The sequence below is a fragment of the Pantherophis guttatus genome, chromosome 1 (assembly GCF_059756535.1).
Source record: "Pantherophis guttatus breed Tessera chromosome 1, ASM5975653v1, whole genome shotgun sequence".
Taxonomy (NCBI): domain Eukaryota; kingdom Metazoa; phylum Chordata; class Lepidosauria; order Squamata; family Colubridae; genus Pantherophis; species Pantherophis guttatus.
The window spans coordinates 229,718,850-229,734,464 of record NC_142063.1 but is presented as its reverse complement, the minus strand read 5'-3'; the positions used below and the strand labels follow the sequence as shown (position 1 = coordinate 229,734,464).

Genomic DNA, 15,615 nt, shown 5'->3' with positions numbered 1-15,615 from the left:
CCAAATATCAAATAAAATTTACAGGCATTCATTCAGTTACCATTGTGTTTTCTGAACTGCATCAAGAAGATCTGCTGTCTCTGTGAAATTCTCTTTGGGACTGTCAGTTCGGAAAAGCTAAGTCTGCAAAAATGGACTGAACTATAAGCAAGTGAATGACAGATGCCTTCCCAGGTACTTATTTATTTATTAGATTTTTATCCTGCCTGTATTACTTTTTTTTTTATAAGTAACTCAAGGTGGCCAACAAAACTAAGACTCCTCCCTCCTCCTATTTTCCTCACAATAACAACCCAGTGAGGTCGGCTGGACTGAGAGGCGGTGACTGATCCAAAGTCACCTACACAACCTTCATGCCTAAAGTGGGATTAGAACTCACAGTCTCCTGGTTTCTAGGCCAGCACCTTCCCCACTAGACCAAACTGACTCTCTTATCCAAGGAGGCACAGATTTAACTCTGGAACAATCCAGCCTAGAGGTGTTTCTTCAAAATTTCAGGCACCAAGTCAGATGGTCAGCAAGAGCTGTAAGGAAGCTTTCATTGGCAGCCCTTGTTGCTTTATCCAACTGACCTAAAGCTCCCTAGATGTGCTGTATTTCATCTTCTAGATCCAACACATCTTTAAGGTGCCAGACTAATAGCAGATGAGAGGATATAGGTGTTAGAGAAAAACAGAAGTAGAAATCCAGACCTAACACTAATCGTCTTGCTCTGTACTTTTTTCGTATTTTCTAACTTACCCATTTAGTTTATTGCATGGATTTATTTCCTGCCTTCTTCATCAGTCTCCAACATTGTAATACTTCAATACTTTTCTCTCCCAATACTTTTCTTTCTTTTAATCAGTCTACCAATGTTGAAGTTTCTCAGAAATATTGTCTTGCTCCCTTCTAATTGTTCTACCTGCTCGCTCTTTAAAATATACTTTCTGATTTTAGTTCTTCTTTGTCTTCATTTTTGGGTTTTGATTCATTTGATACACTGAACCCATCATTCTTCTAATTCTCAACCTATGAATCCTCTATTCATCCATATTTACTATTTATTGCCCATAAATTCAATGTTAGCTGAATTCATACTCTTTTCTTTCTGTGCTTAGTGGCAGAGCAGCACTATTATTCCATCCTTATTCCTCTAACTGCCACCTAATCTTTGGCAAAATTATATCATTTTTACTTCTACCGCATTTATTCTCAAAAATCAAGCCCAAGCTGGTTAACATAACCATAAAAAATAATTGTATCAATGTTATATTAAAGGACAACAATATGAAAACCTGACCATGAACATGCTATAGTAAACCTAAAAGGAACACTTTGAAGTCAGCATAAACTAAGAGAAAGAAACTAGGAAGTAATATTTGTTACAATAAATATTCAAGAAACAAACACTTAACACAGAAGAAATAGAAACTTATGGATCTGTCTGTGAGAGGATCCTCTCCCTGCTCTCAAAAGGCTACGTTCCTATAATTGATACTGAACTATATTTCCAGCATGGATTTCTGCTGAAAATCTTTCTTTGAACTGCTTTTTAATTCTGAAGGGGCATTTTTAAAAGTATTTTGTTCGCTTTACGAAGCTATTTTACCTCACAATCATATACACAGAAAGAGGGGAGAGGAGTGAACTGACTGCATCAGGTCAACTTTCATTACGCAGCATTGCTTTTCTTCTTTTGACCTCATTTGCCTCTATGGAAAGCAAAAAACAACAACACCCAGATTCGATATAGTATTTAATACTTTTTTAATATTGTCATGAGGAACAAACCTAATCCTTATCAACATTTTCTAGGCCAAGCTATGATTAGGCTCATGTTGGCATAGATTAAAGAAATCCAGACTATATGTGTACAACGTTCTCTATGTACCCACTGAATTTTCAACCTGTCAAGGATGTTATTCTCATTAATAAAAGGCACAATTTGTTTTCACTGCAAAAAAGAAAGAAAAAAGAAAATTTCATCAACGGATTAAATTTTGGGATGAATCCCAAAGTAGTTGCAAGTGATTGCCAGAAAGCTACTGGCTTCAAGATTTGAAGTTCTAGCTCCTGTGATCCTCTTCATCTTACTCCTTTTTTGTACAGGTAATCCTCGTTTCACTCAGTGATTGTTCAAAGTTACACTGAAAAAAATGACTTATGACTGTTTTTCACACTTAAGACCGTTGTAACATCCCCACAGTCACATGATCAAAATTCAGATGCTTGGCAACTGACTCATATTTATGTGCAGTGTCCCAGGGTCATGTGACCACCTCCTGCGGCCTTCTCACAAGCAGAGTCAATGGGGAAGCCAGATTCACTTAACAACTCTGTTACTAACTTGACAACTTCAGTGATTCACTTAACAACCGTGGCAAGAAAAGTCTTAAAATGGGGCAAAATTCACTTAACAACTGACTCACTTAGCAACATAAATTTTTGGCTCAATTGTGATCGTAAGTCGAGGACTACCTGTAGTAAGTTTTAGCTGTGAGGGAAAATAGGAATTGGTAATATTAGTTTGGACTGACTGTTGTGTCCCAATGAATACTTCCATCTTATTTTTAATCAATATGTTAAAATATAGGTCTAATGAAATATTGCCAAATAGGCTGCAAAGTGAATCTTGTTCACTGGTTTTATTTCATTCGTGTTTTCTATTTTCTTAATAATCCTCAGGAGGAATTTGTAAGAAGTACAATTGGGGTTTGAAAGTAAACAATTAACTCTTAAAATATGCTTGAGATGGGCTTTATGTTCCAGATTACATCTTGTTTATTTGAACTACCCTAAAAATGTTACGAGCCATTATTGCTCAGCAGAGTTTAACAACCTGGCTTCATTGTCAGCTGAAGGTCTAGTGAGAAAAGCTTTGTGTTATTCCACAAACTGAGAAAGATACTTCCAGGCAAAAGTGTTTATTGTGCAATTAACTCTGCTTCAGTCAGAGAATTTTGCCAAGGATCCAAAAGTTATCATTTCCCATTTGTAATCTGTTTTCTCACTGCTTCTTCTCTCTTCTTCCTTTAAATATTCAAGTTAAGGATAGAAGTTTGGAAAAATCTTTGGAGAATTGATTCTCTAGAAGCACCCAATCTTTTTTTTTAATTGAAAAGGTTTTTTTTAAAAAAAAATTTTACAAACAATTTTCCCACCCCTCCTCCCCCCTCCCAACCAAACCCTCCCCCCCCGGACTTCCCAGAGCAAAATACAGGGTATAACATTTAACAAACATAAGCTAACATATGCAAACTATCTATAGACTCCTATTTCCCTCTTGTACTTTAACTCCCCTTTACATAACTAAATATAAGAATTCCCCTAAATATCTTTTTTTTCATTCATAAGCTATCTGAAATTTTTTAGTCCCATATTTATTTTGAATATAGTCAATCCATCTTCTCCATTCCAATATATATCTTTCATTTGAATGATCCTTCAAATATGCTGAAATTTTAGCCATCTCTGCTAAATTCGCTACTTTTAGTGTCCATTCTTCAATAGTAGGTAGATCTTCCTTCTCCCAGTGCTGCGCCACCAAAAGTCTGGCTGCAGTTATTAAATTCAAAATCAAATTAGTCTCTATAACCGTACAATCTGTAATTATACCCAATAAAAACAACTGTGGGGTAAACTTTATCTTCTTTTTAAGAATATTTTGCATAATCCACCATATTTTTATCCAAAATGCCTTGATTTTTTTACATGTCCACCATATATGATAATACGTGGCATCATCACACTTACATCTCCAACACTTGGATTGTAAACCTGGATACATACAAGCTAACTTTTTAGGATCTAGATGCCATCTATAAAACATCTTATAAAAATGTTCTCTCAAGTTTTGGGCTTGCGTAAATTTTACGTTTCTAACCCATATTTTTTCCCATGTTTCCATCATTATTGGTTCCTCAATATTTTGTGCCCATTTTATCATACAGTCTTTAACTAACTCCGTTTCTGAATCTATTTCTATCAGTACATTATACAACCTTTTTATGTGCATTTGACCTTGGTCTCTAATTTGTTTTACCAAGTTTTCCTCATTTTGCAAGATACCAATTTTCTGATCCTCTTTCCATCTAGCTTGCAGCTGTCCATACTGAAACCAAGTTTGAATTATCCTTTCTTCTTTTAATACATTCAAAGATTTTAACTGCAATGTGCCTCTTTCCATAATAAGAAGCTCTTTGTAAGTAATCACATCTTGTTTTTTTTCTACACTTATATTCTCTATCGCATGTCTGGGTATTGCCCATATAGGTATTTTATTGTTTAGTTTATATTGATACTTTTTCCAGACACGTAATAACACATTCCTTAATATATAACTTTTAAAATTCTTATCCACCTTTTTATCATATAATAAGTATGCATGCCAGCCAACATTTGTGTAAAAGTCTCTTGCCTTCCAAACTATATTGAGACAATATCTTTCTCCTGAATAATTCACCACTAATCCAACTGGAACCTCCCATCTGTACTGTATCTGGCGATTTCTAAGTTCTTCCACCAAAAAAGCATAGTCCTTTCTGGTTCTCAACATTTGGGGGGGAATTTCTTTCAATATTAAAACCTCCACTTGAAGTTTATTTTTGTAGGAAGCTTGTAAAATTTCATTTCGTATCCTCCTTGTTGTAAAGTAGATTACAATATCTCTTGGTAAATGTTTCTGTCTGGCAACCCATGAATTAACACGATAAATTTTGTCAATTTGCCATTCAAGATCTGCCTTTTGTTCTCCAATTATCTGTGCAAAGGCTTCTGCAAAGATCTCTCGCAAATTCTCTTGATTATTTTCTCTCAGGCCTCTTACTCTCAGGGCAAACTCCATCGCCCTATATTGTATCATTGTCACTTCTAAGTCTGCCCTCTCCATCTTTGTCTGGACCTCACCCATTTTATTTTCCAAATCCACATTGGATTGATTAATTTCTTCCACTCTTTCATCCAGCCCTTCAATATGACTTGCCAGACCCTGAAATGCCAAAACAATATCTTCTATGATTTCCTTATTTCGAATTTGAATTACCTCTTTAATTTCTGCCATCTCTTCAGCCACATCCCGCATTTTTTCTTCAAAGACAGAAGTAATTTTTTCCTCTAAAACAGAGGCTTGTGTCTTTAAAGCTTCCTGCAAAGCTTCCAGTGTTAATACTTGTGGTTCCATTGGAGCTGACAAAGATTGCAATTTGGATAGTTGGGCTGGTGATCCCCCAGCACTTTTAGCCACAACAGTTTTTATTTGCCTTGAAGCCATTTTCTAATCTTCAATTTTAATTTTAAACTTTTGCAACAGCCAAAACAATAAATCCACTAAATCAAGTTAATCAAGGGAGCTCTCACCCTTCAAGCCCCAGAATTACACCTGGGGCTCTTGGGGAGCTCTACCCATGCCCAGCTGTTCTCTTTCCCCCCTTTCCCGAGGGGAAAGTCTCCAAGCCGCTAGACAGCTGATTTTCGCTATTCTAGCGGCTTTACGCAATCGCGGGGCTGGCGCTCCGAAGGGAGCGACCATCAATGCCTATGGTGCCACCGGAAGTCCTAGAAGCACCCAATCTTGTCTGTTGATTCTTACCTGCTCATCCGCTGCCTACTGATAATGTACTACAAATATACTCATAATGCATTGCTTCACTTCACATGTTAGATCAGATGTCACCTGGACAGATGTAGGCCCTTGCTCTTCCTTTCATAGCATCCCAATCCTCCCAAGCAGATGTGAGGTATGTGCAGCAGGGAGTGGTGATGATGGGCAAGGAAATATACATTGTGTTTGCATCAACTAGCAGACATATATTAGATATATAGTGTTCTTTGATCACACATATGTATTCTTAAATAAAAATATAAATTGTATCAGACCAAATTGATCCATATTGATCTGAAAAGCAGATCCTGCACCTGTGGGGAAAAACGCTAGGATGATGATGATTGTCACGCCAATTATTGCTATCACTATCTACTGTCCGTAATCATATATGAGGGCTTTCTCTTCATGACTTGCAAAAATATATATATATATTTGCAAGTTCATACTAGTGAATGTAAAGATATGCTATACATCAGGGATCCCCAACCCCCAGGTCATGGACCGGTACCGGTCTATGGCCTGTTAGGAACCGGACCGCACAGTTGGAGATGAGAGGCAGGTGAGCAAGGAAAGCTTCACTTGTATTTGCAGCTGCTCCCCAGCGCTAACATCACTGTCTCAGCTCCACCTCAGATCATCAGGCATTAGATTCTCTGGGTGAAGAAAGTTAGCACCCACCCACCCCTCCTAGAAGAATGAAATATTTTAGGAAATGTTGAAAAGGCAGAATATTACATTTCCCTGGATGAGAAATGGAAAAACATGTTTTAAAGACAAAGCAGCTCCCTGCAACTTCCTGCCCCCCCCCCACTTCAGCTCCAGGGTGATGGGATTAAGACATGGCCCTCAGGACATGATAGGATTAGCCCTCTACCCATCTAGCAACAGAACTCACCACATGTCACCTGGGGAGATTACATCACCCAGCAAGATTCAACCAAGCTTGGGACTCAATACAACCTACAAAGTTATCCTGCATGGCAGAAGTGGGTTTCAGTAGGTTCTGACTAGTTCTGGAGAACCAGTAGCAGAAATTTTAAGTAGTTCAGAGAACCGATAGTAAAAATTCTGACTAGCCCCACCCCCATCTATTCTCTGCCTCTCAAGTCCCAGCTGATTATGAGGAAATGGGGATTTTGCAGTAACCTTCCCCTGGAGTAGGGAGGGAATGGAGACTTTACAGTATCCTTCCCCTGCCACGCCCACCAAGCCATGCCAATCAAGCCATGCCACACACACCAAGCCACGCCCACAGAACCGGTAGTAAAAAAATTTGAAACCCACCACTGCTGCATGGCCTCATGGGAGTCTGACAACCAATCAGAATACATTTCTTTCACATGAACAGGAAGCTCCAAGAGAGGGTATAAACCTCTTTCTCTCTCTCTTCCATGTGCTCATTTCTGCCCAGGACCTGAAACCATGTGGTCCTGTTCACCATTAAAACCATCCTTCCAACAGCTTCCATGTTTCCAGTGTCTTTCTCCCCACTTGGAACTGAATCCAGATGGATATTTCTTCCAACATGTGCATGCATTGCTAAAGTATGTTATCTGCAAACTAGACCTTGAGGGAGGCAATTGCCTTTTTTGCCTGCGTCAGTTATTGGCAGCATTTTATACTTTTCAATTTCCTTTTGAAAATGTTATTTTCATCATTTTACTAGTTGTGTAATCAATTATGTAAAGGCTCCTCAGATTGACCTTTCAAACAATATATGTTACAATCTTATGGCTGAGTCAGAAAACTAGCTACTGGTAAGAATGGATGGAAGCCTAGGATTCTAAGATGTCTTTTCTCTTCTAAGAAAAGGCAACTAAAACTTGCAACAATCCTTCATTATACACACAAGTGCATGCATGTACAGGTAGTCCTCACTTATCACCACTATTGGGGTCAGAATATCCGTTGCTAAGTAAAGCAGCTGTTGACCTGATTTTACAACCTTTTTGCCACGTTGTTAAGCAAATCACTGCAATTGTTAAGTGACTCACATGTTCATTAAGAAAATCCAGCTTCCTCCATGGACTATGCTTTTTGAAAGTTGACTTGGAAGGTCACAAATGGTGATCTCATGACTCCAGGAGACTGCAACCATCATAAATACATGTCAATGGCCATGAATCCAAATTGTGATCAGGTGTTTGAGGGGATGCTGTCTTGGTTGTAAGAGGGAGGACTGATTGCAGTCACTTTTTTCACTGCCATTGAAACTTTGAATGGTCACTAATTGAATTGTTGTAAGTCGAGGACTACCTTTATATTAAAGACAGCTGCCAATTTTAGCTTTGTTTATTTCCTATAGGCTCAGTAGTTGCTGTTGGTATAGATTTTGGAACTGAGTCAGGGGACAAATTTTCTTAGAACTTGATCTCACCTTGGATATTAGTTTATAAATGCATACATTGCAAAAAGGCCTTTACTTTATGGGCCATTAAAATAATTAACAACCGTTAACAATGTAGCAAGGTAGTACAGATTGTTGAATTAAGTCTATGGTTAGAGATATGAAATTTCACATTTGCTTCTCATGGGGTGCCAGGGGGTGGATTATCATGGCCAATCTTACTAGGAGGCAATCGACTGAAATGGTGGTTGCCAGCAACAATATGAGAACTTGTTGAAGAAGAGAGCACCAATTTGTTTCTTATACTAAAACAGAGTAGAGTTCCCCCAGTCCCCAAATAATGTACCATTAAAAAGAAAGAGTCATCTTAGATATACTGAAAACATAGTAAGAGAGAAAAGTGGGTTTTCTTCCTTTCTAATCCTTTCTATTTTCTTCCTATTTCTAATCCTTCTTTGTAGATTGTCTTAAATTCTACATCATTTTTCTTTTGGAGGAAGAATAATTCAGTGTGCTTTTAGGTAGAGCAGAACCGCATCATCTTGTTCTTTGACTTAGATAAAGACCTAACCCGGTTTTCTCATTTTGCCTGTCCCAACCAGATGCATTATCCTTGGCAGCAGTCTTTGTCAACATCTATCATGAAGTTTTGAGATGTGATTGAACATTGCAAGAAGTCTAGGCAATCTTCTAATTTTAACATGGGAAACTGGACTGCTTTTTTGTGTGTGTGTGCAGAATAAAGAAAAGCAGCTTTGGGTTTTCCCTTCTTTGTTTATGCACTTGACGTTAAAAAAAGTTTATAAATTATCCAAATAAAGAAGGAAAAAATCAACCATGTGTGTGTGTGTGTGTGTGTGTGTGTGTGTGTGTGTGTGTGTGTATGGAGGTGGGTGGGTGTGGTGTCTGATATTAATCAGTGGAAGGAGAGTCAGTGTGGTGTAGTGATTAAAGTGTTCTATTGCAACTGGTGGTACAGAGAGCTGGTGGAGAATCCACAATCAAGTTGCTGTAAGCATATAGTGAAATGAAAAAAAAACAAAACCCCAAAACATTTGCCCCTTAGAGATCTGGGGGAAAAAACCATTGCATTTCAATTTTCTCAGCATCCTTAACACTGTTTTATATTAAATTTGTATGTGGAATAAGTACAAATCACATCATAGTATGAACAACGCTTTTTCACAGATAAATTTCATGTCCATAGTGCCATAATTTTAGAGGGAAAAGGAAGAAAAGAGCATGGCATCTAAATATACAAACTACACAGAAGACAGGGAAGAAAAGAGGTGAGGAAAACAAAGAAAAGGAAGAAAGGTATAATAGGCACAGCAATAGCACTTAGACTTATATACTACTTTACAGTGCTTTACAGCCTCTATGCGGTTTACAGAGTCAGCATATTGCCCCCAACAATCTGGGTCCTCTTTTTATCGACCTCGGAAGGATGGAAGACTGAGTCAACCTTGAGTCGGTGAGATTCGAACTGCCAAATTGCAGGCAGCCGGCAGGCAGCAGAAGTAGTCTGCAGTACTACATTCTAACCACTGCGCCACAGCGGCTCTTAAGTAAGTATGTAGTCCTTACTGCTTATTTTCACTGGCCATCAAATAAATAGTATTTTAATAACTATAATTCTCTTACCAAGATTTAACCCAATCCATAAGAGCTTGCAGTAGTTCAGATTTTAAAAAGTTACCCTTTGAACACCTTCACCATATTAGCTTAATAACACTGGTATAACAACCATATAATAAATGGTGTATGGAGAATATGCATATATATATACATACACACATACACAGTTCAGGCCTGTACAGTATTTTTTTGTTTTCTTTTTTCTTTTTTTTAAAGGAAGACTTACCCTTTTCACTGACACTTTCACTTTCTATTTCTACATCATCACAGCTGGTATATTCAGGTGTTGATGCTCCTTCTTCCTCAGAGCTGCTGACGGACATCTGCCTTTTTTTCCCACCACGCTTTGATCTATGAGGTTTTGGGGGAGAGGGTCGCACTGATTCTGACTGATCAGAACTGAGGGAATCGTTTCTTAGCATGGTTTCTATTTTCTCTCGCTTTGCTTTCCGACTGAGAATAGCAGAGCTGGGATCTAAGCGAGTTTGTGCTTTAAAGGAATCATGATTCTTGGATTCTAAATGTTCTGTAAGAACCATGCTATGGCGGGGCGATGATGGGGTATGAGAAATTAGTTGTTTAGAAACGGAAATCCTGACATCACCTGTTCTTTCTATTGGATATGTCCTCTGGGCATCCACATGGGATTTTATATCCTGAGTTCCTTGCAACTGTGAATGCTTTCCAAGGTTATTCTCAGGCACCTCAGGCTCCTCAACTTCAGTATGAGGCAAGGCAACATCGCTGTGTCTTCTCTCATGCCGCACTTTTGAAACTTTTGCATGCATGCGCATCTGCTGCTCCTCAGGATGGGGTTTCACAGGGTACCTTGCAAGATTTGGATCGCTCCTATATCTGGTATATTCATCCTCTTTCCTCTGTTTTTCTTCATTAGCCATCTTCCCTTCCTCAAAATGGGGAGGGAAGTCAGAGTAGTCTTGAGACCTCCCTTTCTCTAATCTTCTCCCATCACGCCTTTCTTTACTTCCCTTTTCATCAGTTTGTCCTTCACTCTGCTGTAGTGAAGACTTTGGCACACGTTTGCGCTCAGCTTTCACACCTCCTTTTCCATTTTGCTCAAAAGCAATGGGTATCTTCTTCCTGATATAATGAGGAGGTAAGAAGAGAAATTTATTTATCTAGAAATTGTATATAGCTCCCATCTTGAATACCAAACTCTGGGCAGAGAGCAATACATCCAATATGAAATCCCCCACCAACCAATCAAAATAATCCTATGCTGCAAAAAAAGCCAAAAACAATTCAATAATAACAAACACATGTATATTAACCGCCGCCCCCTCCCCCCAATGCTCAGGGAGAGGCAGATTTTAACAGCTGTCCGGAAGGCTAAGATGGAATGGGACAACTTGGTGTGGCCAGCTTGCCATGGTCATCTCGCCATTGCCAACTTGCCATAAACAACTCATTGCTGCCAACTCACCATGGGACAATTTGCCGTGGGACAATTCCACACAGGATAACTCAATGCAATAAATGTTATCCGCCATTGTTTCTTTGAGATTTTTTCTATTTTTGTGGAAATGGACAAAAATGAAAATAATATTGAAGAAACAGTGGCGGATAATATTTATCGCATTGAGTTATCTCACATGGAATTGTCCCATGGCGAGTTGTCCCACAAGTTGGCTACAGCAAGTTGTCCCGTGGAGAGTTGGCCACAGCGAGTTCGCCATGGCAAGTTGGCTGCGGCAAGTTGTCCCCGACCAGATCAAAAGGGTGACATCTGAATATCAGGGAGAGACACACTTCCTTAGTCCCTTAAGATGGTATTGTTTCATAGAGGGGACCAAACGTATGCCCATCCTGTTAGATTTGGTGGAATGGGCAGAAACCCTCAAAGACAGATGATCCTGCAAGTCACTTTGTAGGCTTTAAAACTGATAACCAATATTGTGAGTTGCACTTGTAAGAATACTGGAACCAGGGCAGTCCATGCAACAGTGGTCTTGCATAGACAAATTCTGGAGCATCCAAAACTGCACACTCCACTGCATTCTGCATAAATAAAATAAATAAAAGGTTTGAATTATTTGTGTAAAATTATCTTAATGCCTGTCTGAAAATTAATGCTAGTCTGCAGCAGACTGATGCTGTTTTGATGTATTTCTTCAAGCAAGAAATGTCAGTTAGAACAATATCTTCAGTGTTATTTCAGTGTGACTGAGTTTAATTATAACTCAGATAGAAATTCCCTTTTTCCTAATTCCACCAAGCAACCACTGGATCTTCTAGGAACTCATTCCTTTCCTTGCTGGAAAAGAACATTAAATTCCTGGCCAGCTGACCCACTTCTAAGAAGTGTACGGGTTCTAAAGAATCAATATGATATTCAGTCAGGATTTTCTTTACTACTATCCTTAATGAAGTTTTGGTCATTAGTGGGCCAGGGTTTTTAACCCAACAATATTTGGAGGAATGGAGCAAGATTTGTTACCACTTTCATACAGCCATACATCTGACTCTTGCTGATGCAGAAGAAAACGTTGGGTCCTTTTTTTTTAAATGACTCCCATGATATACATCTGCATAGTTATAAAATTACATTCAGTTCAGTTCAGGACAATTAATTTTCTAACATCCTTAATTACCCTTTTGTAGAAGGTAGAGTTGCCAAAATAGTTATGTGATACTGTTTTTTTAAATTAATCTTAAAAATCTTTTAATTAGGCGAATATGCTATCTGGAACTCTGTATCTTAATTAAAGTTATTCATACATTGGAAAATTCTCATATGGATTATTGTGGTTCCTTATATTAGAACATTAAAAAAAAAATACCTGGAAAATGGAATAGTTCAAAATATGATAATGAACTTGCTAAAGAGATTGTTCCAATATAATGATGTCACATTATTGATTTATGATCTACTATTGTTCCAAAAGTATTCTTAGACCAAATTTTACATACTACTATTAATTTTTGAAAACTAAATATTTTTGAACCATGTTTTCAGAAGGATTCTCTTCTCCCCTTTAAAATTTGCCTGCGCCTTTAAACAGTCTTTAAAGGCCCTATTTCCAAAACCCCTATTTCAGAGTGGCAACAAATAGAAAGCTGATTATAAAAATCTTTCCCTATAAATAATTTATCTATAACTTATACTTTATTATTTCTGGCACTAGTAGATCTTTTTTGTAAAAAAAATACAAAATACAGATTTTATTTCTTTTAGACTGTGGGTATTATGATAGCTGGTTTCATTTGATGATTTTAAGGGTTTTGGTGTATCTTGTGCATTTTTCAACTTTGCTTAATTACACATAATTAATGGCTACATGTAAAATATTGTTAATTAAGTCTTAAATAATCATGTGCATAATTGGCCTTACAGGTAGTTCTCAACTTACAATAGTTCATTTAGTGACTGTTCAAAGTTACAGTAGCACTGAAAAAGAGACATGACCATTTTTCACACTTATGACCGTTGGAGCATCCCCATGGTAATGTGCTCAAAATTCAGATACTTGGCAATTAGTTCATATTTCAATGGTTGCAGTGTCATCATGTGACCCCCTTTTACGACTTTCGGGCAAACAAAGCCAATGGGGAAGTCCGATTCACTTAACAACCAGGTTATTAATTTAATACCTGCAGTGATTCACTTAACAACTGTGGCAAACAAGGTCATAGAACAGGGCAAAACTCACTTAACAGCTGTCTCGCTTAGCAGCAAAAAATTTGGCCTCAATTGTGGTTGTAAGTCAAAAACTACCTGTATTGTTAAGCCAATTTGAATGCCAGTTTGAGATGCAGGCATGGCTTTCTGGAGCACTTAGGATGCACTCTGCAGATGCTCTAGACAAGCAATCACTATGACCACATTACAATATATTGCTTCAAGAACACACCATGTATGATCACTGGGGAAAAGATGTAAAGGAAAGAATGTATTATGGAGAGGAGTAGGAGGACAACATTAGCAGGATGTACAGTGGCTTTTCCCCTCTATTCAAAACATGGATTTTTCCCAAGACAATCAATGTGAGCTCTTGTGTTGATCATGTGCATATATATTTTGGGAGGGGGGGAAATCTCTTTTATTCGATCTTCTGATTTCTCCTAGGCTTGCCTTCTCTGCCCTCGCCCTTCTCATTTGGTAGAAGAGGCAACTGGAATTCGTCCCTCACTGTCTGCTGAGTATGTTCAAGAGTAGCGGTTGAAGGCAGTGTTGTGGCTCTGTTACCTGAGCCTGTGTCATAGGCAGGAGAGGACTCCGAGAGTGAAGGAGAGGAGTTGGCAAGACCTCCCTCTCCAGGACCCTCCTCTCTGGCAATGCCTTCGGTGTCCGCCGAAGGGCAAGAGATAGGGCCAGGGCTAAGCACGTCCACGCAGCCACAGGTGGACAGTGATGAGGGTAATGAGTCTTGGCTGGATCCTCGGCAGCATCGCAGAGATAAGCGTGCACAACAGAAGAAAAGGCGTGCCAGAGATTAGGCTGAGTCACTGGACCATACCCCACAGGGTATAAAAGGGGGTGAGGTGGCCATTCAGACTCTGTGACGGACAAAACTAACTACTATCGAGTCACATTGCATCTTTGGAAACAACATTATCGGCCTTGGATTTATTTTATGAACTGGACAATTCTTGACTGTGGGTATTTTGTTTATTGAGTAAAAGTTCTTGGCAAGCAGCTACTGGGTTGCTGCCAAGTGTCTTAGCGGAAGAATTGGTTGTCTGCCAGTTTATTTAACCACCGGCTGTCTGTTTGTGTGTGTGTGTGAGACGGGGACAGAACAGGCAGCCTCAAAGTTCTCCTCCTCTCCCATTGACGCTTCAGCCATTGACGATCAACTTCTATTCCATGATAAAGGACAGATAACTTTCTTCATTTGCAATAAACCCTCCACACTGCCTAATCTTATAGTGGTGGTTTTCCCATAATTATTATTCAGGAAGAATCCATTAGCATCAATATTACCTCTCTCTTGGGGGTTCACTTCTAGATCTCGAAGCAGTTTGTTTCTGTTCCAGGCCCATCGTTTGTTGTGACACTTCTGGGGCTTTCTTTCTGTTTGCTTGCCCACCAGAGGATATTTCTTGTGAAGTTGGGGCTGCTGTGCTTAGGGGTATTTGAGATCGTGACCGTTCCTGAAGCCGAGCTTTCTTTTCTCTAGGAGACTCTGAACCAGCACCAGTAGCTGTGTCACTCAGTGTACCATCATGACTGGATGGCTGTTGTGGGCCACTCCCGAAAAACCATGCTCCGGATTTAGTTAGGATCTCTTGTTGCTTCCGGCATAAGTTGCATACCCACATAACCTAGTTATAAAGAAAGATAAACAGTCTAAATATCTGATATTGATTTTTAGGAACAAGTTTAGGAGCACAGTTAGAAATAGTAGATTTTCCTTAGTGAAATTTGTGTTGGATCTCATTCTCAGTACACGTTTATGCAGTATGCTACTTTTGCTCATTATAATCAAATAGAATATATTTAAATATTTGAGCTTTGTCACACCATACATTCAATGTTCAAAGAGTTAGTGAGGTATCATTGTTAGACTAGGAATGAGGAGATCCAAATTCAAATCCCACGTGCTTATGAAAAAAAATGACTCTCCACTAGGCATTGTTGTTCAAGGAACCTGCATGCAGAAGGTGCCTTAGTTCAAACACTGGCATTTTCAGTTTAAGAGATTCATGCACCAGACAACATGAAAGACCTTCTTATTACATATCTTGTAGTCCTGCTATTAGTCAAAATGGTCAAAACTGGGCTTGATCAGATATTGTCTACTACGATAAAAAAAAAAAACAAAAACCAAGTTTTGAGGGTGGCATGGAAATAAAAATAAAATTTGCAGCCACCCTGATTGTGTAGTTGAATCATACCGACGAAGGATTAGAAAAGTTTGGGAGAATTAAAATAAGACTGATCTCAGGGTAGCAGGCATTGTTAATGTATGATGTGAAGTTAAGGTGATCTTTGGGTTATGGTGTTCACAACGGAGATGGTCTTTCATCCATTTAGTTGAATTCACATCTAAACTAATACAGTAGAGTAAAATCCTTATTTCCC

At 38.7% G+C, this 15,615-nt stretch overlaps 1 protein-coding gene across 49 annotated transcripts in view; it reads right to left on the bottom strand.

Annotated features, from left to right (window-relative positions):
* RIMS1 (regulating synaptic membrane exocytosis 1) overlaps positions 1-15,615 on the bottom strand; it is a 271,584-nt gene that overhangs the window by 107,238 nt on the left and 148,731 nt on the right. For all 49 annotated transcript variants that reach the window (XM_087882497.1, XM_087882527.1, XM_087882498.1 and 46 more), the window contains 2 exons: positions 14,515-14,855; positions 9,796-10,670 (listed from right to left, as the gene is read on the bottom strand). In XM_087882497.1, coding sequence (XP_087738623.1) covers positions 9,796-10,670; positions 14,515-14,855 — 1,216 coding nt within the window. The remainder of the gene's footprint in view (positions 1-9,795; positions 10,671-14,514; positions 14,856-15,615) is intronic.